Consider the following 24,575-nt stretch of genomic DNA (forward strand, 5'->3'; position numbering starts at 1 on the left):
TCCATGTCCACCCTTTTCTCTGAGCGCTGACTGCAGGGAGGGCTCTAAGCCCCCATCTGGACCCCTGGGTCTTGCTCGCTGCACAAAAGATGGTTTTCCGACTCAGGGGGTGAAAGAATAAATGGGCTTAAGGGTAGAGAGGATCTTGGGAGTCTGAACCCTGCCAGGGCGGAGTTCTAGGCTTTCCAAGGGGTGGGAGTAGAGGTGCCCTCAAAAGCTCTGAGAGCTTTACGGAGGAGTCCCTATTGGCTCAAACATGGGCTGGAAGTTCGACGCCTGGGCACAGGGTGAGAGTTCCCGCGTTTGAGGGAGGTCTTGGAGAGGGAGTGACTCTGGGAGGGGATGGGTGGTTTTCAGAGCTCGGGGACCAGTTTCCCAAGCCCCACCTCCCGTTAGGCTCCATTCCTTGCCCTTTTCTTAGCAGACCCTACCCCAGACCTGCTGCACCTCACGGTCCCGACAGCCCCCCTTCACCGCTTCTCTCAGGCCCCACCCTCACCAATCGCCACGCCTTTATCCCCCCTCCACCCTGCAACCGTCTTTTAGGCTCCGACCTTCCCAGACCAGGCCCCGTCCCTCTGTGGACTGAGCCTTGCCCCTCGTCCCCCAAGACCACGCCCCTCGCCAAGGCCCCGCCCCTCCCCTACTCAGGAGTGCGGGCCTTCTGCTCTAGAAGCCCCGCCCACTCTCAGACCACGCCCCACACACGAGACCACGCCCCCTGGCCCCTTTTACCGTTCAGGTCCTGCCCTCGCGGAGCATGCCCCGCCCCCTGATCCCCAAGTCTCCGTTTTCTGGACGGGCGCACGGCTCCCCGTCACTCGAACGCGCGGCGGTAAGATGGCGGAGTCCGGTGGCAGCGGCGGCGGCGGCAGCGGTGGCGTTGGCTTCGGTGCAGGCCCGGGCCCCGAGCGCCCAAGCAGGTGAGACCCGGCCCGCAGCGGGCCTGCCGCTGCCCCACGGCTCCGGTGACCTGTGGGGCGTCCCGGGGCTTGCAAGTGTCCTGGGCTGCCCGAGGTTCCTTCCGGGGGGACCGCAGGCTGTAGGGGCGGCTGAGGGGCCACCTGAAGGAGGGCTGCGAGCCCCGGACCTCGAGAGGTCTACGTGTTGCTCCGGGAGCCAGAGGGGACATTGGGGGGCTTGGAGGTCTGAAGGGACACCTAGGGGCTCCTGACTGGGAACTTGGAATGCCAAAGGGGTGTGGGGGGCAGAGAGGGCCTGAGGAGGGGCAGTGGGCAGTCTTGAGGTTGTTGGTGCTGTTTTCCGGACTCTGAGGAGGGGACTGAAGGGAGCTTGCAGGGACGGAGGCCCAAGCTTTTCTAGAGGGTGCTGAAGGAGCCCAGTGTTCTAAGGTGGCCCTGAGGGCATGCTGAGGGGACCTGGGGTGAGTGAGGACTGTGGAAGGCTGGGGTTAAGAGGCTCAAGTGAACCTGAGGACCTGAAAGAGGCCTGAGAGGCCTGGAAGAACCTGACAGGGGCGGCTGTGGGGTCCTGGGGGCTGGGGGTCCCAGTGAGTCTTGATGGGCAGGGATGGGGATAGAGGTCTTGAGGGGCCAGAGTAGGTCTTGGGGAGCCTGAGGATGGTGAGAGATTCCTGAAGGTCTAAAGAAAACAAGGAAGATCCATCTTTTCCAACCCATGGGGTTCAAATAAACTCCCCCACCCCCCCTAAAGGACTTGAAGCTAGGTCTTGCCCTCAGACTAAGGGGACAGGATTCACCCCTTTTGGTAACAGGGAAGTCCCCTTTCCTTTTGGCTAGGTCCTGAGACTGGTTGCTTGAACCCCAGAATTGGTGTCTGGGTTTTCAGAGGGGAAGAACACCGGCCTTAGGGAGCACAAACCCCCCCCCCCCCTTTACATTGCACAGGGCCCCTGTAGCCCAGCCCAGCCCAGCCCAGCCCCCTCGGACAGCCTGCCACCCTTGGCTGACCGCGTACACAATCTGGGCTTTTTCTCCCTGGAGAGCTTATGGGAGCAAATCATTTCAGTCAACGAGATGAATGATGAAGTTGGTCAGAACTTGTGTGCTGTGGTGTGGGGACCTGGGGTGGTGCTGGCCAGAAAGGCCTGTCGGCCCAGATGCAAGGGTTGGGCTCTGGAGGCCTCCAGCAGGGAGCAAGAGAGATTCAGAGGGTTTGGAAAGACACTCAGCGGGTAACCTGGGCAGGGTGTGGTGACCAGGCGTGAGGTGGCATGTCAAGAGAAGATAAGAGGGGACAGTGAACCCAGGTCCCTGCCTTGGGCCCTGGGGTGGGATAACCTGGGTGAGGTATAATTAATTGCATACAATACTGTTCACTCATTTTAGCTGAGCAGTTCATTGACTGTCGATAAATTTACCAGGGGGGGATAAATGGTGATGGAAGGAGACTTGACTTGGAGTGATGAACACACAATACAATATATAGATGGTGTATTATAGAATTGTACACCTGAAACCCATATAATTTTATTAACCAGTGTTATCCCAATAAATTCAATAAAAGTAAATTTATAAATTATGAGTATGCATCCGTTAACACAAGCCAGTTTTTCCGAATGCTTTCATCACGACTGAGAGTTCCATCCAAGCCCTGAACCCCGCTCCCACTCTCGGCCCAAGGCACACCCTGATCTGTTGTTGTTTTTCTCTCTGTAATTTTGCCTTTTTAGAAAATTTACAAGAACGGGATAGTACAATCTGTGGCTTCTTGTGACTGGCTTCTTTCTCTTAAAATGTTTTTGAAGTTCATCTAAGTTGTTACAAGTACCAGAAGTTTGTTCTTTTTCACTGCAGCATAGTGTACCATTGTATGGTTGGACACAGTTTGTTTATTCATTTGGTAATCACAAATAAAGTTGCTGTGAAGATTTGGTTATGTATATATTTTTAAAAAATATATTTTTATTTACTTCAGAGAGGAAGGGAGAAGGAGAGGGAGATGGAAACATCAATGATGAGAGGGAATCATGGATTGGCTGCCTCCTGCTTGCTCCCCACTGGGGATCGAGCCGAAACCTGAGCATGTGCCCTGACGGGGAATTGAACCATGACTTCTTGGTTCATAGGTCAACGCTCAACCACTGAGCCACGCCAGCTGGGTTGATTATGTATCTTTGTGAGACATATACTTCCGTCCTGTTGGGTATATAATTAGGAGTGAAATGACTGGGTCCTATATGGTAGGAAAGCTGCACCATTTTGCATTCCTATCAGCTCCCCATCCACACCAACACTGATGTGGCCAGTCTTTAATTTTAGCAATTCTAAGTGATACTGGTATTTTATTTTGGTTCTAATTTGCATGTCCCTAAGAACTAATGATATTGGATATTTTTTCATGGTTTCATTGGCTCTTCATATTTTTGATCAAGTGGCTTCAAATTTTTGCCCATATTTTAGTTGAGTTGCCTTCTTATTGATCTAAAATTTTATTTGTTGATTGATTTTGGAGAGAGAAATAGAAAGAGATCAGCATTAATTTATTGTCCCACTTATTTATGCATTCATTGGTTGACTCCTATTTGTGCCCTGACCCGGGGATTGAACCCTCAACCTTCGAGTATCGGGATGATGCTCCAACCAACTGAGCTACCATCCAGGGCTCTTATTGACTTTTAAGAGTTCTTTATGTATTCTGGATTCAAGCCCTTTATCAGATACATGATTTGCAAATATTTTCTCCTAGTCTGCAAGTTGTCTTTTCATTTTTATTTTAATTAATTAATTAATTAATTAATTAAATATATTTTATTGATTTTTTACAGAGAGGAAGGGAGAGAGATAGAGAGCCAGAAACGTCGATGAGAGAGAAACATCGACCAGCTGCCTCCTACACACCCCCGACCGGGGATGTGCCCGCAACCAAGGTACATGCCCTTGACTGGAATCGAACCCGGGACCTTTCAGTCCGCAGGCCAACGCTCCACCACTGAGCCAAACCGGCTTCAGCTGTCTTTTCATTTTTAAATATCTTTCACTGGGCAAGGGTTTTTTATTTCGATGAGATAGAGTTTACCAATGTTCTTCTTTTATGGACCATGCTTTTAAAAAAATATATATTTTTTTTATTAATTTTTTACAGAGGGGAAGGGAGAAGGATAGAGAGTTAGAAACATCGATGAGAGAGAAACATCGATCAGCTGCCTCCTGAACACTCCCCATTGGGTATGTGCCTGCAACCAAGGTACATGCCTTTGACCGGAATTGAACCTGGGACCCTTGAGCCTGCAGGCTGACTCTCTATGCACTGAGCCAGACCAGCCAAGGCTGGATCATGCTTTTAATGTAATATCTAAGAAATCTTTTCTAAATGGAGGCACTTTTTTTTTTTAACTTATTGTCTAAAGTTTTACATACATATGTCTCCTTTTCCCTGCCTGACCCCCTCCCCCCCGCGCCCCACCTGTCATTCCCACCCCCACCACCCTAGTGTCTTCAAAATTTTGCCCATATTTTAGTTGAGTTGTCTCCTTATTGATCTAAAATTTTATTTGTTGATTGATTTTGGTTATGCTAATATGCATGCATACAAGTCCTTTGGTTGCTCTCTAACCCCCCTCTCCTTCCATTTGTCTCTGGATCTGTTCTTTTTCATCAAATTATGTTGATCATTATATCCCACATATGAGTGAGATCATGTGATATTTATCTTTCTCTGACTGGCTTATTTTACTTAGCATAATGCTCTTCAGTTCTATCCATGCTGTTGTAAATGGTAAAAGTTCCTTCTTTTTTATAGTGGCATAGTATACCATTGTGTAGATATACCACAGTTTTTTAATCTACTCATCTGCTGATGGGCTCTTAGGTTGTTTCCAAATCTTAGCTATTGTAAATTGTGCTAATATGGAGCATACAAAAAGAAGCCAGGCCCTAACCGGTTTGGCTCAGTGGATAGAGCATCGGCCTGCGGACTGAAAGGTCACGGGTTCAATTCTGGTCGAGGGCATGTACTTTGGTTGCGGGCACATCCCCGGTGGGGGGTGTGCCGGGGGCAGCTGATCGATGTTTCTCTCTCATCTATGTTTCTGTCTATTTCTCTTTGCAAAAAATCAATAAAATATATTAAAATTAAAAAAGACCAGGTTTTGAAGGAGAATGTGGCACACAGTAGTTTCCAAGGATCTTTTTAAACGTAGAGGGCTTTGTAGCATTGTTCATTTATTATTTCCTGCATTTCTTCCAAACAGGCCAGCCAGGCCTGTGCATAACTCACCCATGCTTCATTCTTCATCCTTCCACACTCGAAGGTCATAGCCTCCCAAAGTCACCTGCCTGATTACCTGCGTTCTACTAGCCCTGAGGGCACTTTTTCCGGTCACTTTGTTGTGTATGTGTGTGGTTTGTTTATTGTTAGTTTTTGTTATTTATTTATTTTTGGTAAAACTTACATAACATAAAAAGCTCACTCATTTAAAGTATACATACAATGTTGTTATGTATCCTTTATCTATTTCCAGAACATTTCCATAACCTCAAGAGGAAATCTGTTCCCATTAGCAGTCACTCTCCATTCCCCTTCTATCCCAGCCCCTAGCGACTACTTTACTTTCTCTAAAGTTACCTGCTTTATATTATAGATAGAATTATACAATACTGGATCTTTTATGACTGACTTCTTTCATTCCATGTCATGTTTTAGAGGCTCCCCTACATTGTAGCATGTATTAGTATTCCATTCTTTTTATAGCTACATAATATTTCATAGTGTGGACATAGCACATTTTGTTTATCCATTCACCAGCTGGTGACATTGGAGATGGACTCACCTTTTGGCTATTTTGGATAGTGCTGCTATGAACATACATATTTAATTTTTTGTGTGAACCCCTGTGTTCATTTCTTTGGGCTCAATACTACCCTGTTTCCCCGAAAATAAGACAGTGTCTTATATTAATTTTTTCTCCCAAAGTTGCGCTAGGTCTTATTTTCAGGGGATGTCTTATCTTTCCATGTGCTAGGTCTTATTTTCGGAGGATGTCTTATTTTCGGGGAAACACGGTAGGAACAAAATTGCTGGATCATATGGCTGTCCTGTATCCTTGATCACATCACCACCACTCCACACTGCGTGGTCTGTTTATTAGTGGAGATAGCTTGATGGTGGGGACCATGTCTCATATGTCTAGAACACAGGCTACACAGAGGAAATAAGTGTTCAGGAAATATGGCCAGGTGGGGAGGGATGGAGAGAGTGTGGAAAAGCTCTCTAGGGCTTGCAGTTGGCAGGGAAGTCTCATCTATGGACAGGTTGGTCCATAGTCTTTTTGGGGAGACTTGTGGGACTGCTGGGGGCAGGAGTTGGCTGGCCTTGTCTGGAAGGCTGCTTTTCCAGTCTGCCAGGAGGTGTCTGCATCTGCCTTTTTGTCCCGTGAAGGTTTTTGCCATTTGGCCTGGGGTGGGGGCCGTTCCTGTCTTCCCCTCGGCCCTTCTAGCAGCCCCACAACTTGAGAAACTGTCCTTAAGGGACTGTGTTTCCCCACCACCCCTAGTATTATATAACTTGTTTGTTCCAACTTCTCTTTTCTGCAACCAAGAGGGGAAAATGAAAGAGAAAAGCTTATTCTCTTCCCTTCCTGTCTCCAGGGATCAACAAAAAACCCGTTGCCTAGTAGAGCTGGTCGTTAATGACGGAGCCGAACCTCCGGGATAGATGAAGCATGGCTGCCTCCGCCAGGGCCGGAGGAGGGGAGGTGGAGACTGGCTGCAGGCTTGCTCACACAAAAGACACTTGTCCTCTAGAGCGATCCCTCCCAGCCCCACCTTCGGCCCTCCGTGAGGTTCAGGTTCCCGGAGGAAGAAGAGGTTTGAAACTGGGGCTGTTAGCGGAAGGAGGTGCTCTCCAGGGAGTTGAACCTCCCAGCTAAAATTCCATCGCCATGAGGTACCTAGCTGGCCGAGTTCCAGGGGAGCCTTTTCTCTACGGAGGCTCTTCAGACGTTGGGCCTTGGCATCCTCCCTCCTCGGCCCGTCTTTCCCCAAGGTGTCTGGATGGGGCCCAGACTTGCTGACTCACACTGCTCCCGAGGGTGAGGTGAGGGCATCTGGGTGAGGGACACGTCGCCCAGAGGTGCCTCCTTGGGAAGGTGTGCCCAGGACACTGTGTGAGAGGGTTTGGCACAGTTCAGCTGCAGTGTCTGCTCCTGGGTTGGTGGCCTTGGTTTGTTTGAATTTTCCTAACAAACCATCTCTGACTGCACCCTAGCTTGTGCCCGCTAAGCCTCGAGGTTCTAGAAGAGTCCAGTCCCCCATTGCCTGTGCAAATGGCTGGAGGATGAGAAGGTTCTTGTTGCTGCGGCCTCATTTTCTTTTTCAGCTGGCCCTTCAGACATGGGGACTCCACTATTCCTCTTGGGAATCCTGGTGGTTTCAGGGGCTTCGTCACACCCACGTCTGTGGTCCCTCCTTCCACGAGTAGGACAGCCCTACATACTCATTGTGTGCCTTGGGCATAGCTACACACCCTCTGCATTATTATGGATTCCTCACCTGGAAAGTGGGACCTCAGACCCACAGGGCAGGGTAGCTTAAAGAAGTGAGCTAGGGCCAAAACGGTTTGGCTCATTGGATAGAGCGTTAGCTTCCGGACTGAAAGGTCCCAGGTTCGATTCCAGTCAAGGGCATGTACCTTGGTTGTGGGGACATCCCCAGTGGGGGGTGTGCAAGAGGCAGTTGGTCGATGATTCTCTCATCAATGTTTCTATATCTCTATCCCTCTCTCTTCCTCTCTGTGAAAAATCAATAATTTATTAAAGTTTGGAAGCCAGGAGTTCAAGATCAAGATGTCTGGTGAGGCCACTCCTGATTCATAAATGGTGGATTCTCACTGTTTCCTCACATGGAGGAAGGGTCTAAGAGCTCTCTAGGGTCCCTTTATTTTAGAAAATGTATCTTTAATAACTTCAGAGAGGGAGAGGGAGATAGAAACATCCACGATGAGAGAGAATCACCGGTCGACCGCCTCCTGCACATCCCCTACTGGGGATTGAGCCCACAACCCCGGCATGTGCCCCAAAACGGAATCGAACCCGGGACCTCTTGGTCCACAGGCTGACGCTCTATCCACTGATCCAAACCGGCCAGGGCTCTGGGGTCCCTTTAATGAGGTCACTAATCCCATTCACAAGGGCTCTACCCTCATGACTTATTACTTCCCAAAGGCCACACTGTCTGACACCATTACATTAGAGGTTAGGTTTCAACATACGTGTTTTGGGGAGATACAGACATTCAGTCTGTGGCAATTGGCCTGAGCAGTTGGAAGGACGATGGCATCATTAGTTGGTGGCCGTGAGAGGGACAGTTGGAGGGCAGTGGGGAAATGGACCAGGTCAAATCTTAGCTGTTTCTGCAACATGAGAGCAGAAGTCACTGTGAGAGCCTGGCACTCTGGAACAGTGTGGGCACAGTGGGTGGGTCTTGGCGGAGTATTGGGATGGGGGCAGCTGAGCCTGAGGTAAGCTGGAGGGAGCCCTGGGCTGGTGGTCCTGGGGGGTCGGACCATGCTGTTCGTCCCTCCTGAGGGAGTGAGGTGCCCCGTTCTTCACCTCTGCCAGCAGAGTCCCGGCAGCGTCCAATGAACTCCTGATGTGAAATCGCTCTGAAAACTCCACACTTTGCTCTGAATTGATCAGGGTGCTCTGAATTGATTGTCTCACAGCTGGACTGCTTCCACATGGTAGCTGCTACCCCCTGGGGACACCGCCTTCTTGTTGTCCACAGTAACCAGGGCAGAAAGGTTTGATTAGCTTCTGCTGTCATTGTGCTATCTCCAGGGAGCCCACCTGGTGTGTCATTCACTTTCTTTAACAGCAGTTATTTTTGATTACCTGTCCGCAGGGGAGAGTTCAGCAAGGCCAGGGTATAGGTTTTGTGCCTGCATTCTCACCACGGCCCCCCCACCCCAACACTTTAAAAGTGGGGCTTTCGCCGAAACTGGTTTGGCTCAGTGGATAGATAGAGCATCAGCCTGCGGACTGAAAGGTCCCGGGTTTGGTTCTGTCAAGGGCGTGTGCCTTGGTTGCGGGCACATCCTCAGTGGGGGGTGTGCAGGAGGCAGCTGACCGATGTTTCTCTCTCATCAATGTTTCTAGCTCTCTATCCCTCTCCCTTTCTCTCTGTAAAAAAAAATAAAAAATCAATAATATATATATATATATAGATAGATAGATAGATAGATAGATATATTTTTAAAATGGGGCTTTCTCTGCACTCCCTCCCTTTGGTCTTAGGGCATGTTTCAGATTTGGGGTTGATGACCCTGGAGAAGGAGAAAGGAAGTGGGAGAAGGAGGGAGAGGGAGAAAGGATAGGGCCCAGATAAAAAACAATTAGTCAACATGTGGATGAACTCATGACATCTTGCCTCTTGTGTGTCTACCACTGTGTTTGGTGCTGGCTTGCTACGAAAGGAGGGTGGGAAACAGTTGGGTCCTGCCCTTGGGGCTCCTATGTGCCAGCAAGGAGTTAGTGAGACAGTGGTGCAGTCATTGCCCCATGGTTGCCATGAATGATCCTGAGGCCAAGTGGAGGTTCCTGGCTTATTAGAAAGGTTCTGGGAGCCTCCTCAGGAACGAGGTTTGTGTCATGATGTTTAGTGTCAGCTCAGGGGAAAGGGGTCGAGTGAGGTGGATAGTTCTGGGTGCTGGCAAGGGGTGTGTGCACATTCTGAAGGTGGAGGAGACAGGCTTTTCAGGGGGCTGGAGTCAGAGAGGAGCTGGAGTGGGTGGGAGGGACAAGGCGGGAGACTGGAGGTGCAGGATTTGGGTGAGGGGACACACAGGTCAGATTTGTGTTTTGGAAAGATCCCATTGGCAGGAGAGGCGGGGCCAGGACCAAAGTTGGGACCGTGGAGAGGGCATAGGTTTGGGGAAGATTTGAGGTTGGACTTGTGCAATGTGCTGACCAGTGGTGGCAGCCAGATGGGGGTCATCTGCTCTCAGGAGCCAGGAGTGCATGCTGGGGGAGGATTTGTGAGTAAGTGGGTGGGCAGGGGAGGACCAGTCCTCATTGGACCTGAGAGGCTGTGCTGCCTGCCAGCATCTGATAGAGAGCTGGGAGATAGACATCCTACCTCCAGTTCTCACTGGCTGCCTCTGTTCCAGAAAGCCCTCATGCCTCTCCTTGGTCAAGGACCTCGGGTCTTCCAGCCAGCAGGTCCTGGTCCTAGGAATGTCCCTCCTCGAGTAAAAGCCCTTGTCGCTGCAGGAGATCTCCCCAGTTTGATTCCACTTGCAGTGGCCTCTGAATCTCTCCTTTTGAGCACACTCACTCCTATTTGCCCTCTCCTCTCTGTTGGCCACATCCTGGTCCGGCCCCTTTTTCCACCTCCTCCTCCTGCAGGCTCTGTGCCACTGTCTCCCCATTCTAACTGGTGGGAGACTGCTCATTGTTCCCCCACCTGACACCTGCCAGGGGCTTCCTCAATCTCAGAACAAAATCAGCTTTTCCATGTGACCCCCTCAGCCTACACACCAGGCCTCCCAGCTTCCATCAGCCTGCCCTCCTCTTGGGCCAGCATCCCTCCTGGGCCATTGGCCCAGCTCACACCGCAGTGTCCTGTCTCAGCTTTTTGCACCCCTCCCCCAGTATTGCCTCCTTGGTTCCTGGCTGGTCCATCTGTTCACATGCCCCACTCCCCACCACCGCCCACTGCCCGCCTCTGCTTTGTGTTCACGGAACATTCTCTGTGCTTAGGACTTGAGCCCCCCAAAATGTGTGCTCCTCGAGAGCAGGGCTTCATTGTGGAGGCTCTGATTGCATCTAGCAAATACTCCACACACAGTCTGCTGTGGGTTTGCCAGGGTTGCTGGCCTGACAGAGAGGCTTCTGGAACAGTCCTTTATGGCCTAGCCATGTGAGGGGTACCCTCCTCCTCCCTTTATTTCATGGCAGGATCTGGATAGAAAAAGAGATTCTCAGGTGTGTTGTCAGTGAATCAGACCTATTTGAGAGAAGCCAGTGAACAGTACCTTTTGGCAGGTGTGCTTTGTGTAAGATCTTAATGCTGTGTGTTGAACACGGAAACAGCTGGCTGCTCTCCCTGTCCAGCTGCCTGCAGTGGGAAATGGGGGCCACCTTCCAGGTCCCTGTTAGCAGACCCCCTTCCTTTTGTGGTAGAGCCAGCAGCTGTGCAGATGAGCTTTTAACACTTGTTTAACCCTGGGTCTCCAGTCCCTTCTTTGTCCCCTTCCCGACCTGTCCCTGGTCTCTGCAGAGGTTGCAGAGGACAGAGCCTCCCTAGCATTCTTCCTCTGCGGAACAGGTTCTGGAGAAGATCCAGGGTGGTTTTAGACCCCTCACCAAGCAGCTCAGGGCTCATCTTTCCTATGAGCCACCTTGCCACACGTGGAATTACTGTGATTCCGGAGGAAGTAGCCAGCACCTTGGGGGAATCTCAGAGCTTTCCTGTGAGTGAAGTAGCTTCTGGAATTGAACATGCTCAGCCTGGAGGAAATCTTGAGGGGTGGACCGTGGGGCTTTTAAAGCCTCAAGGGTGGTTCCCCAGTCCAGGTCCAAGATGTTCCCTGACACCACAACTGCAAATTCCACAGGGTCGGTCAAAGACTGACTGGGCAGGGGAGTGGGCTGAGCTAGATATCCGGAGAGCTCTCCTCTCAACGGGGTGTTAGGAGTTGAAGCAGCCTGCCAAAGGAAGCAAGAATGGAGACGTGATCACCCAGAATCTTCTGTAACTGGAGCTAAGAGTGACGCATTCTCTCAAGAATGGTTCAGGGGGTGGCAAGGTGCCCATAAGATGACAGGCATGTAAGGGAGCCCAGTGAAGACCCTGAGGCAGCTTCCATTTGGAAAATTTCCAGGACCAAAGTTGATGTGAGGTCTGGGGGGAGGGGGGGAGGGAGGAGAAGGGGATGGTCCCAGGAGGGCATCTCTTGCTTTCTCTCTTCTCCTTCTCTATGTCACAAATGGGATAATTGGAGCCCTGCTTCTAAGGTAGTTCACAAATGTTTATGCTGCATGTGAGTCACTTGCAGAAGCAATGGGCAGTGTTTTCCTTGTCGAGGCTGATGGCATGGACTGCCGCGCAGCTCCAACCTTAGGCACGCTTCCAGCATTTTAGCATTTAGAGTTGCTGAACTTTCTCAGTGGGGGGCGCGGGTAGCTTGTTGACCTTTACCAGGGAGCCTGCTGTCTCATTGCAGGCAGGCGGGGCTCAGGCTGAGTATGGCCACCACCTACTCACCCAGAGATTGCCCAGTGTGGCTTCCTTGCCCCCCTCCCAATCCCCGGGTAGGAAGCCTGTGTGCAGTGCTGGGAGAGGTGGCCGCTGGAGAATTGTTAACTCCACCATGGTTTTTGCAGAGGCTTATCCGGAATGTGGTGGTCAAGAGGCCAGGATCTGAGGCTTCTGACAATGCCTTTAATAGAAAAATAAAAGTACATTGTTCACATTGAAAAACGATTAGGGAGGAATTCAGTTTTAGGTCTCTTCAGGGCTCAGGTGATTTTCCTGGAATCTGACTTCCATTTCTCAGCTCTGCTTTCCCTCTTGGCTGGGCAAGGTGACCCCACTTTGCTCCCCACTATCCCAGAATCCTCAGGGGAAGGCGAATCTCCATTCTGGTGGGTCTAGAAAAAGTCTCAAGGAAAGCTCGGTTTGGATTGGATGATTCCAAACCCCATTCATTGTGCCTGGGAGCCTGGGAGGCTCTGGTTGGCCAGGCTGAGTCATGAGTCTTTTCTTTCAGCCCAGGGATGGGGGTCTCCTGATCCCAACCACTGGGGCTGAGAGAGAAGAATAGAAGGTTCCCTGAGGAAAACGGGGACCTTATCAGAAGATGGGAGGGATGTTGGTACCTCCTAAAATGAAGATGTTCATGACAGATCCCTACTTACGTCTAAATTTGTGCTGCTGTTGGAAGGGCCTGGCTGAGCTATCCCCACAGCTGTGTCTGCCTGGGTCTGGCCTGGCACCACTGGGCATGAACACATGCCATATCACTTGGCAGAACCATCCCTTTCAGGGCCTCAACACCTGTCCTGCCAGGGGAGGCAGCTGGGCTGGGCCCTGAGACACTGGAATTTGGCAGTGTTAGAATGTCACTGGGTTTTTGAATGGTGTTCTGGGGCCGTGCAGTCATGCACATACTTGCCTGATTTGTAGAGTGAAGGGGTTTTGCTCATTCAGGTGGCTTTGTTTCCAAGCCCAGTGAAGTAGGGATAATGTGGGGGGATGGGCTGATACTGGGATTGGCTTTTGAGTCAGTGGGTGGGAACGGAACAAGCAAAGCCTTGGCCTGAGACCTGTTCACTAGTCTGCCCCTGCTACTCACGGCATGGGACGGGTGTGTGTGGGTGTGTGTGTGTGGGAGCCGCTGGGCTTTGTGGGGCAAGGGAGGCTGTGGAGAGATCTGGCTGGACTGTGAGGGCGAGGGAAGACCATGGGCAACCTGTTTCAATGGCCCATGTGAGGCTGTGGAGAACAACAGGGGGCTTTGGCAGGGGGTGACAGGGTCTGATGTCATGCCCTTTTCCTGGCAGGAGGGTGGATAGTACCTGCAGAGTACTCCCCTGTGACCCAGTGAGTTTTGGGGGAGCACGGGGGTTTGTGCTGCTTGTCCCATCAAGTCACAAAAGGGCAGGATGATGGAGCTGGCAGGACCTATCTGGAGTGGAACCAGCACTGAATAGGGCCACTCTGCCCAGGCTTGGAAGAACTGGGGGACTTGGGTGTGCAGCGCAAGGAGGAGGGTTAGGGGCAGGAGGAGTTGGCCCTTCAACATGTGGCACAGCATGAGCCAATTGTGGAGGTCAGCCGTCCCAGAGAAAATTTTGCTGAGGGCTTTCTGGTTGAGCCCAAAGGATAACATACCCAATGACAGGACTTGGACCAGGAGGGTGCATGGAGGGAGCGAACAGAGCAGGTATGTGTAGCAGAGATTTGTAGGGAGTAGAGATGGGAGTCAAGCTCTAGCCAGTGTGCCCCCACCTATTACCTCACCCATTCATTTACCTGTTCCACCCACCACCCATCCATCCATCCATCCATCCATCCATCCATCCCATGCAGCATCCAGTTGATAAGTGTGGCTGAGCTCTAGCACATTTTGGGCATGGTGCCTGGCACAGGAACACAGCCGGAAATAGAATCCATCTTACCTTGCCCTGGTGAGGCTCCTGTTTCAGCGTTGGGGAGATAGGCTCGCAACAGACAGGTGGTGTGCCAGATAGAGCAATGAGTTGGGAAAACAAATAGAGCCAGGTTGTGGATCTGAGAGGCCTGGGGCGGGGTGTGGCTCTCCCAGAATGACCCACCAGAGTGGGGCAATCTCCCGTGTAGCAGCTGGAGGATTAGTGGGCTTATCTATATCCTAGTTGTGGCCGACACCCAGGAACAACGTCCTGCCTTTCCTGCTGTACAGCTTCACGTCAACTTTGTAGCTTGGCACCCCTAGATAGCGGTCTCAGTGATCAGTCTTTCTCTGTACCCCCACCTGGGACTACAGAGAAAGACTGACACCAGCCAGGCCTCTTGTGTGCTATGCAGCCTTGGACGTCTCTGTGCCTGAATCTCTGTGCCTAAATGCCCTGTATGTAAAATGGTAATGATAGTGGTATTCCCTTTGCCAGACTGCCCACTGAGAAGTAAGCTGGGAGCCAGGTATGCACCACCCAGCCCATAGCTCTATATGGAGTGGGTTCTCACCAGGACAGGGAGGGATGGGGACTGTGGAAGGGACATTGGGTTTGGGTGTCCTTTCCTTCTTCCTCGCCTTGAGAAGTGGCCAGAGTTGGGCAGGTCTGGGAATGGTGGGTGCTGCCTATGTGGTCCTCCTTTCCTTCAGTAGTAGCTGGATCCCCACTTGTCCTGGGCTCCTAGGGGCATCAGTGAGAGGCTGGGACGAGGACTCAGAGCCCGAACAGGTCTTGGCCCAGTTTGAGGGGCACTGGCCTCACAATGGCCCATGTGAGGCTGTGGAGAACAACAGGGGGCTTTGGCAGGGGGTGACAGGGTCTGATGTCATGCCCTTTTCCTGGCAGGAGGGTGGATAGTACCTGCAGAGTACTCCCCTGTGACCCAGTGAGTTTTGGGGGAGCACGGGGGTTTGTGCTGCTTGTCCCATCAAGTCACAAAAGGGCAGGATGATGGAGCTGGCAGGACCTATCTGGAGTGGAACCAGCACTGAATAGGGCCACTCTGTGCCAGACTCTGTGCATTAGGGATCTTAGGCAGGCCTAGGGCAGGATGTCATTGTGGGGTTGGTGACACATAGGCTGGGCAGGATGGGAGCAGCTTTTCTCACCTCTAGAGTCCTTAAGAGGATTCATGAATGCTTTCAAGGTGAATTTGGTTCCAGAACCTACCTGTCTGTCTCACCACCTTCCCCAGCCTCGGCCTGCCTGGTGTTATGTGGGGCCCTCAGGAGGTGCCAGCCCTAGGTATGGGCAGGTTGCACAGTTCTTCCTTCTGGGCACCCCCTGACACCCCCTCTCTTCTGTCACCCTGTCACTGCTTGGCAGGCACAGATAGGCAGAAATAAGGCCATCCAAGTAGATGAAGTCTCCAGATGGTGAACCATGAGGAAGGCTGGGGGATGTGTGGGTGTGTGGCCTGGAGTTATTTTTCAGGGCTCAGAGAGGGGGGTTCTGTGGGTGATGTGTTCCCAGGGTAGGCTTAGAGTGGGTCTGGCCATGTCCATAGCCTTCGGCTCTTGGAGGAGGCAGGGCAAGTTCTAGGGTGTGGACTAGGCTCTGCCTTCACCTGGTGGCCTAGCACACCTGCCCTCCCTGGACACACACAGACCCACCCATAGGGTGTACAGATTGGCATGGTGCTGGCAGTCTGTTTTAAGTTGTCACAGAAAATATCGGAGAATAACCAGCATGATGACCAGGAGAGAGAAATAAACAACTGCTGATGCTGTAGAGAGAGTCCAGGGCTTGGAGGACCTGGGATCTGGGGCCCTGGCTGGGTTTTCCTCTTTCTCTCTCTAGGTCTCTATCCCTCTTCTCTCTGGGTTTCTGATCCCCCCACATTCCCCTTCTCCCTGGTCTCTGTTCCCTTCTCTCTGGGTCTCTGTCCCCGTTTTCGGGACTCTGTTCCCTCTGGGTCTCCATCAGTGGATTGATGCCCTGGCCTTCTGGGACACTACTGTGGGAACCTTTATCTGCTTCTGGCTCTGAGCTTTTCTCTGCTCCCCCTGCCCCCTCACCTCCCTTATAAGCCCAGGGATTAAGCCCGGCCAAAGAACTGCAGGCATCTCTGAAGGAACTGCCCCTTATCTGTAGGGATGGCCCCAGAATGGGCTTGCTGCCCCTTGAGGGTGAGGGGGGCAGAACAGTCCCAAGAGAGAGAAGACGCTGACATGAGTGGGGGCTGTGAGCCAGAGCAAGGTGCCAAATCCTGAAGACTGTCCTTGGGCTGTGAGCATAGCTCTCCAAGCTGTGCAGTATTGTAACCATGGTAACAGTGGCTGGGCTGGCTGCCTCTGTGGGGCATGTGAGACCCTGGCTTTGTTGCACCTCTTACCCACGGAGCTGCGGTCCCAGGAGCCAGCCATGGCCTTGGCAGAGCCAGTAGGCTACATTGTAGTGAGTAGGTATGGGGGCCATGCTGGGGTCTCCCGTTGAAGGGGATACTTGTTGCATTGTCTGCCTGTGCTGGTAGGGAATACATAAGGTTGCTATGAAGAACCACTTGCAGTAGATGCTTAGTTAGTAAGCCTATCTTGTGAAGGTTCAGAGGGGGTTGGAGTGGGAAGTCACAGAAGTTTCCAGTATGGCTAGACAGGAGGTGGGGGAGGGAGATATGTGAAACAGAGTGGAGAAGTGGACCAGCAGGCTTCCAGAGCTTTACCAGGGCTCTGGAGTTCAATACCCCCTCTCTGAGCCTCTGTCTCCCTCTTTCTCTGGGTCTCTCTCTTCCCTTCTTTTTCTGAGTCTCTGTCCCCCTCTTTCTCTGGGTCTCTGTCCCCCTTTCTCTCTGTGTCTCTATCCTCATCTCTCTCTCTGAAACTCTGTCCCTCTCTCTGGTTCTCTTCCTTCTGTCTCGGGGTCTCTGTCCCCCTTTCTGGGTCTCTGCCCCCTGAAGTGCAGTATCTTCCCTGCTGATGCTCCTGGGACTTTGGGTGGAGTGGCTGAACGCCCTGGTACAGCGTCAGCCGGGGTACGAGCCAACCAGCTGCGCTGCGCTGCTGTGCTCCTTGGAGCCACATGGACAATAAAACCAAAATTGGCTTTGAAAGTGGAAGTGCTCTCCGTTTTGAGGGGAAGTGAGGGAATTTGCATGTCAGAACAGTATGTTAAAGGGGCAATACCGGCAGACTCTGTTCTGGCCTGAGCTTTTGGCTCCATGTGGGGGTGGGAAAGGATTTTACAAAACCCCAAAGAAATGTTTCCATGAAATTCCTGTTGTTGCTTTTTCCTTTCTTTTTTGTTTGTTTGACATTCCAATGAAAAGAACTGTTCCGGGGCTTTGGAGATCTCCTGTAGGGTTGGGAAACTGACCACGGAGACCAGGACCAGCAGTGGGCAAGGACAGGAGGAGGAGAAGAAACCTCCACCATGGGGCCCTGTCACCATGTGGCTCTGTACTTCCTGTGGCCTTTCCCCATTAGACCGTCCTGCCTTGGGCTGGGTCTCCTCATAGCAGAACCTGAGGCAGCCTGTAGTATCTTCATGGGGCGATCCCATGAAGGACTAGGGAGAAGGAGCCCTGTAGGGGGTACCAGTAGGGAACTGGTGACGATGTAGGCAATAGGCTCAGTGGCTGGGGTTCCCTGAGAGATTATGGGTATCCTGCCATGTGGTGGTCCATCTGGGGGCATTTATTGCCATCAGCCCCTGTGCAGGGGAAGCCCCAAGGGAAGCAGAGGCCATGTTCCCATGTCTAGCACAGGCCTGGCCTGGCCAGAGGTTCCCAATGAGTGCTGGAGGAAGGGAGGTGCCAGCACAGGGGTAGGGGATTAGGATAACCCCAAGCACAGGCCAGATCCGGGCAGAGAGTCATCCAGGACAGCAGTGAGCAGCCTCCAGACACTGACCGGCTGCTGACGCACTGGCTCCGATGACTCAGTGCTAGTGACCATGCTCGGGTGGCTGTCTAGAGACTCCGACTGGCCCAGGAAGGCGGCAGCAGCCTTCCTGGAGGAGGCCTCCAGTCCCGCCACAGCGGCCACCCCCTGTCTGGCTGGCCTGAGTAATGGGTCCTTGCTTTAGTCATGGGTCCCAGGCCTCAGCGCTCCCTCCTCCTCCTGCCCACCTCTGCCCAGCCATGTCTGCCTTTGTCCAGTCTGGGACTTTGGCCTCTGCTGGTTTCCTCCCTCCCTCCCTGAGCTCCCCAGAGGCCGTGAGATATATGAGGGGTAACAGTTGTCCCATCTTTGAGATGGAGGAAGGAAACAGCTTGTGGGGTGCTGGGAGCCTTGCCCAGCATGAGGAAGATGTGATGTGTATGCAGAAAGTGGTTGTTTCTCGCTCTGGTTGTAGCTCGGCCCACATCATGTAGGCAGCAGCCCAGTGGGCTTGGTTGGGGTTCCAACCTGGGTCTCCTAACTCCCATATATGAACATTTTAGCTGCCTCTATGCTCACCTGAAGGGCAGACGCAATCAGAAGGCACCATAATTCTTTGTACCTCCTTGAATGACATTTAGCTCATTTCCCATCATTAGCCCCTAGAAATGGTATGTGGGGAATAGTCTCACTCATCTCTTGTACATGTGAGTACATCTCAGATAAATCCCAGAAGTAGATTTGCTAGTATGAGGATATGTGAGACACTGGGAACAGGCATGGGTGTCTGCTGTGAGGTAACCTGATGACTCTGCCCACCTGAGGGGTAAAGCCAGTCCCTTGGTGAGCAGGTCTTTCCAGCCAGCTGTGCTTCCTTTTCTATAAACCATCAGCCCACATCATTTATACATTTTTCTGTGAGGTTGCTAGTTTTGTATTGATTCCTTGGGGCTTTTTACATATGGAGGACCATATATATTCAGGGACAGAGCAGCTCCACAGCAAAGTTGCCCTTGATCTGATATTTTCTCGTGAAAATGTGAACATGCATATCAGTCCTTGGGCTTAGGGGAAACACAAGTTCTCCTGTCCTGCCCCAAAGTCTCCAAGAAAAAAAGAGATTCTCTGAAACCAAATTAGCAAAACGTACAGAATCTGCGAGGCAAGGTGTCCACAGAGAGGCCAGCCTAGCTCAATGGGCATCTGCCATGTGCCAGTGCTCTGTGGGAGGTTCCAGGCTTTAAGTTCTTAAGTGCATGACCATGTTCAGTGGCTCACAGGTGGCTTGTAAGGGTAGTGACAGGTTACAGTCCCCCACTGGGCCTTGCCACCTCCCTAACCCAAAAGGAAGCTGGGAGAGGTAGGTGGTCTGTGGTCCATTACTTCCCAGGAGGTGATGGGAGCCTCACCACAGCCTTGGCACATCTGTGCTCCCACCCGCCCCATTTGACAGTTAAGAAGCAAAGACCTGGGGACCAGGGAGTGTGTCTGAGTCACACAGCTGGCTGACGGCAAGGCAGGGATCAGAATCCTCCCTCTGCTTCTCACATCGGATGCCAGAGCCTGGCGAGGTGAGGTCTGTGGTACAGCCTGGTCAGGTTTCCTGGAGGAGTGGGTCTCACTGATCTGCACCTCCCAGCCTTTGGGTTCTTGCCTGACCCCCACTCAGGGCTAGGCTCTGGGTTTGGGCTTTAGGGGGTCCTGGTGATGAATGCGACATTCTGGTGCTTGGACCTGTTGAGTCCAAGTCTGCTCCTGGGAGGGGGGCTTCAAGGGGTCACACCAGCTGTCCTGACCTCTCAGGTCACTGTGCTGCACAGAGAAAGAGGTTCACCAGCCCAGGCTAGAGGAGCAGGAGGGACAGGGGCTGTGGAAGTGGGGACAGGCAGCTTAGAATGCCTTCGCTGCAGGCAGGCCCCAGGCAAGGCTGCCAGGAAGGCCCTCTGTGGTGGCAGGGACCAAGGCTCAGCACCCAGGAACAGCCAAGCTCTTACCCCTCTAGGGAGAGGCCCAACGGCCATCACCATCTAAGCTCAAGGGTAGCAGGGCTGGGAAGGGAAGCCAGGGCACCCCCACTTTCTGGCCACTGTATCTTTCTTTCCTGCTCTTCTCCCTTCTCTCTGGAGCACCCACAGCTGCAGTGTGAAGCAGTGCTTTGGTCCCAGTTCCTAGGGCATACGCCCATTGAGGACAAGTCACTCCTTGTCCATGCTGTGTCCTTCCACCCATGGGAAAAGGTCTAGGGCTGACAAAGCCAATGTATGTGTGGGAGTAGGATGGACCTGAATGTCTTAGGATCCTTGGAGGCTTGTGTCGGACATGACCTTGGCTGAGGTAGCCCAGAGGCCTGTCAGAGGGTATAAGCAAGAGGACACAGTGAGACCCCATTCCTGGAGGTCTTGGCAGTAGCTGTACTATGGAGGCAGCCCTGGCTGGGGATTGGGGAAGAATGGGGGCAAGGGGTGGTGCACTTTGAGGCTCTTTGACTCCTGAGAGTTCACGAACCAATGGCATTCTGTTCATATCTTTAGGGTCCATTGTGGGGTCTTGGGAAACTGACAGAGCAGAGACTGGCCAGTCTGGAAGGGTGGGCTGGATGCAGTTGCTCCAGCTGCTCTGTGTCAGGGAGAGGAGGGGCCGAGTAAGGTGGGCATCCCCCCTACCTGGTGGGGAGAGACAACTGGGCCAAGCTAGAGACTCAGGGTCCTCCTAAGCCCCTCTTCTCCCATGGCCTTCAGGAGGGCTGCTCACCCAGCCTCCCAGGCACACCGGGCCCCACAGCATTGACAGCCCGGACAGCTGGGGCTTGGCTCCAAATCATGCACCTGGGCTTCCTATGGGTGGGAAACCTTTCTACCAAGTGCAAGCTGTGCCCCTCCTCTCATGTTCTGTGTACCCCTCCTCTCATGTTTTGTGTACCCCAGCCATGTCCCCCCACCTTCGGGACCCTTGTAAGCCATCTGCCCCTGGTTAGCCCTCCTGCTTTCCTAAGGCTCTCTAGAAGGACGCAGAGGCGGGTGGCTTGTGTGAGGCTGGCAGCAACTGCATGGATCCAGCACAACTACATGTCCTGTGCTTGGCGTCAGTCCCTTCCCCGCTGGAGAGCTTTGGGAGCTGGTTGACAATGGGGCCCAGGGCCTTCTTTCCTCTCCTGCTTTTTTTGCGGGAAGACTGGTGCCCACATTTCAGGCCCTCACTTGTGGGCAGGTGTCAGTCCCAGGAATGGGAAAGCAAGTTTCAGAGAGCCTGAGGCTGGGATGGTAGGGTGGACCTGGGCTGGGGAAGTCCTGGGTTATGGTAGCACTGAGGCCTGACCTGGAGGTGATGGCATTGTCTGCTCCTGTTGTGTCTGGAGGATGAAGTGATGAATTGGTGCCTCCAAACCAGTCATTCACCGACACCTTCTACTAAAGTTTTCTGAGATGAGGCAGCAAAGGGGACATGCACGGGAGGTGGGGGTGGCAGCGGGGGAGGCAATGGAGGGCCTCCTCATACACTCTGAGGAGCTGGGTTTCATGCAAGGTTTTAGGTAGGACCTGAGAAGGTTCAGATGCCCTTTGATTCTGTTTTGCAGTTGTTGTTTGTTAGTTTGAATATATTTGTATTGATTTCAGAGAGGAAGGGAGAGGGAGAGAGAGACAGAAACATCAATGATGAGAGAGAATCACTGATCGCTGCCTCCTGGAGGCCCCCTACTGGGGATGGAGCCCCCAACCCAGGCGTGTGCCCCTGACAGAATTAAACTTGGGATCCTTCAGTCCGCTCTATCCACCGAGCCAAACCAGCCAGGGCTGTTGTTTGTTTTTGAGGTGAAATTCACATAATATAAAAACTATTATTTTAAAGTGAACAATTCAGTAGCATTTAGAATATTTACAATGTTGTGTAACCATCGCCTCCATCAAGTTCCAGAATACTTTATCTCCCCAAAGGGAACCCTGTTCCCATTAGCAGTCATTCCGCATTTCCCCTTACCGTCTCCGGACAGCCCCTAATCTGGTTTCTGTCTCTATGAATTTGCCTGTTTTGGACATTTCATATAAATGTGATCATACAACATGTGGGCTTTTGTGACTGGCTTCTTTCATCGAACATCATATTTTTCGTCTTTGTCGACATTGTAGCGTGAATCAGCTTCATTCCTTCTTAATATTCAATTGTGTGCACATACCACATTTTATCTACTCATTTGTTGATGGGCATTTGGGTTATTTCCACCACTTTCCTTTTTAAAACTTAAAAAAATTTCTAAAATGGTCTTTGCCTTCTGAATCCTCATTTGGAGGTACAGGAATCTCTTGTCCCCATCCCCCCAGCAGCTGCCTCCATAGGTAAATCCATCTTCTTACAGCAGATATTCTTGGTTTTGTGGCTTCCCCCACAATTTGCTGTTTATCCTGCCATTGGCCTGGAGGTGACAGGAAGATCCCATGCGGCCTGCTGCTTCCCTGAACAGGTTCAGATTCCGCTCTATCCTCTCACAGCTCCGAGGCGATGATAAGCTGCTCAGCCTGCTTCTGTCCCTAGAAGATGGGACTGAGGGGACCTTTCCCTTTGACTGGGCAGCCAGAGAGTGTAGTCCGCAGCCAAGTTCTTCTGAAAACGGCCAGGGTGACATTGTGGTCATGTGGCTGCCCTTCCCCGTAGTTCTGGGCACAAGAGGTATGCTGGGCAGGTGTCAAAGCAGCTGGGCCCCTCTGGAGGTGGCACCCTGTTTCTCGACTCCCCCCCCCCCCCCAACCCTTCCGTGAGAGGCTGGCCAGCAGCACTCGTGTTCTCAGGGCCTTGCACTCCTGAGAAGTTGCAGGTCAAGTTCCTCCTCCATGCTCATAATGGGCTCTGTGCCAGCACCCAGCATCTTAATCCCACCCTCTGTAGAGGAGAGATAAGTGTACCCATGGGGGCAGCTTGCTGGGGCTTAGGGGACAATGGTCACTCAGAGAGTGCAGCATTCAGGAGACATGTTTAGAATAAAAAATAAGGGAATAGAGTTTTTAAAAGGAGAGGTTGGAAGCAACCCAAATGTCCATAGGTAGTTGAAGGGATAAAGAAATGGTGCATTCATACATTCACCCGGTGGAATAGTACTCGGCCATAAAAAGGAGTGAGTCTCTGATACATGCTACAATGTATGAACCTTGAAACATGATACTGAGTGAGAGAAGCCAGACACAGAAACCACAAAATACTACTTGTTGTCTGATTCAATTTATATGAAATGTCCAGAGCAGGCAAACTAATCCAGAAAGTGGATTAGTGGTTGACAGGGGATGGGAAAGGGGGATGAGTGAAGCGGGGATAGGAGTGACTGCTAATGGAGATAGGGTTTCTTTCTGGGATGATGAAAATGTTCTAGAACTAGATAGAGATGGTAGTTGCACAATATTGTGAATATACTAAATGCCACTGAATTGTACACGTCAAATGGTGAACTGTATGCTATGTGAATCTGACTTAAATGAAAAAAAAAGGGAAAAGGGCAGGTGCCTGGCCAGTGTGGCTCAGTGGTGGAATGTTGACCTATGAACCAGGAGATCATGGCTCTATTCCTGGTCAGGGCACATGCCTGGATTGTAGGCTCGATCCCCAGAAGGGGCATGCAGGAGACAGCCAATCAATGATTCTCTCTCATTGATGTTTCTATCTCTCCTCTCTCTTCCTCTCTGAAATCAATAGAAATATATATTTTTTTTAAAAAGAAGGACATGTGGTTTCCTCAGGTCCTGTCCGAAACCCTGCCCATATCATAGGTAGCAAATGGCAGTTTCTGGCCTGAGTGGTGGCAGGGCTTGGCCAGGTTTCTACTCTACTGCCGAGGGCAGGTGGCAGTCAGGACCCAGGTCTTGTTTCTACTTCTCCGGGGCGGATTCTGGTGATTTAGCCCATGCCTGGGGCAACTTCAGAGCCTGGGCAAGCTGCCCAGGATCCCCGGGCTGAGGCCCTGAGGCCTCTGAGCCTGACACCCACCTGTTCTCCCACAGCATGGCTGATAAGAATGGAGCTCTCAAGTGCACCTTCTCTGCACCCTGCCATAGCACCAGCCTCCTGCAGGGCCTGGCCACACTCCGATCACAGGGCCAGCTCCTGGACGTTGTGCTCACAGTCAACAGGGAGACCTTCCACGCGCACAAGGTGGTCCTGGCTGCCTGCAGCGACTACTTCAGGTGAGCACAGGCCCGGGGGGTGGGCTGGAGAGTGCAGATTCTTCTGAGAGGGGCAAGTTCAACTCTAGCTAGGGAGGGATGGCATTGAGGGAAGGTGGCTGGTGTTGGGCCAACATTCAGTAAACCTACCACTTTTCCCAGGTTTGCAACCACTCAGACTTTTTAGGGACATTACACTGCCCAGTAGAACATACATGGGGGACAGAGTGGCCTGTGGGCACTCAATTAGCAGCTTCTGTCCTGAGGGGTGGCAGGGCTTGGCCAGGTTTCTACTGTGTCTTTGACACCTGTGGGAGCTGGCCTCAGACTCCAGCAGGGAATGGCACATGTCCTTGCCCTTGTGCTGCCTGTACTCAGGCCGAAGGGCAGGAGGGACTCCCAGGCGGTGGCCCCTAGTTTGCCAGGCTCTGTTGCAATCCCCATGTGACAGGCGAGATCTTGCTGAGCTTCTGGGTC

At 52.1% G+C, this 24,575-nt stretch overlaps 1 protein-coding gene across 3 annotated transcripts in view; it reads left to right on the forward strand.

Moving 5' to 3' along the window:
- The first annotated feature begins 709 nt into the window (after window positions 1-709).
- The window catches only part of KLHL26 (kelch like family member 26), a 31,004-nt gene continuing 7,138 nt past the window's right edge, over window positions 710-24,575 (forward strand). Inside the window, exons 1-2 of one of the 3 annotated variants that reach the window (XM_084884692.1) lie at window positions 710-923; window positions 23,937-24,119. In XM_084884692.1, coding sequence (XP_084740818.1) covers window positions 841-923; window positions 23,937-24,119 — 266 coding nt within the window. In that variant the 5' untranslated portion in view covers window positions 710-840. The remainder of the gene's footprint in view (window positions 924-23,936; window positions 24,120-24,575) is intronic. The other 2 variants (XM_084884695.1, XM_084884693.1) reach the window with 2 other exon arrangements.

The sequence above is a fragment of the Pipistrellus hanaki genome (assembly GCF_964339955.1).
Source record: "Pipistrellus hanaki genome assembly, chromosome: 5".
Classification (NCBI taxonomy): domain Eukaryota; kingdom Metazoa; phylum Chordata; class Mammalia; order Chiroptera; family Vespertilionidae; genus Pipistrellus; species Pipistrellus hanaki.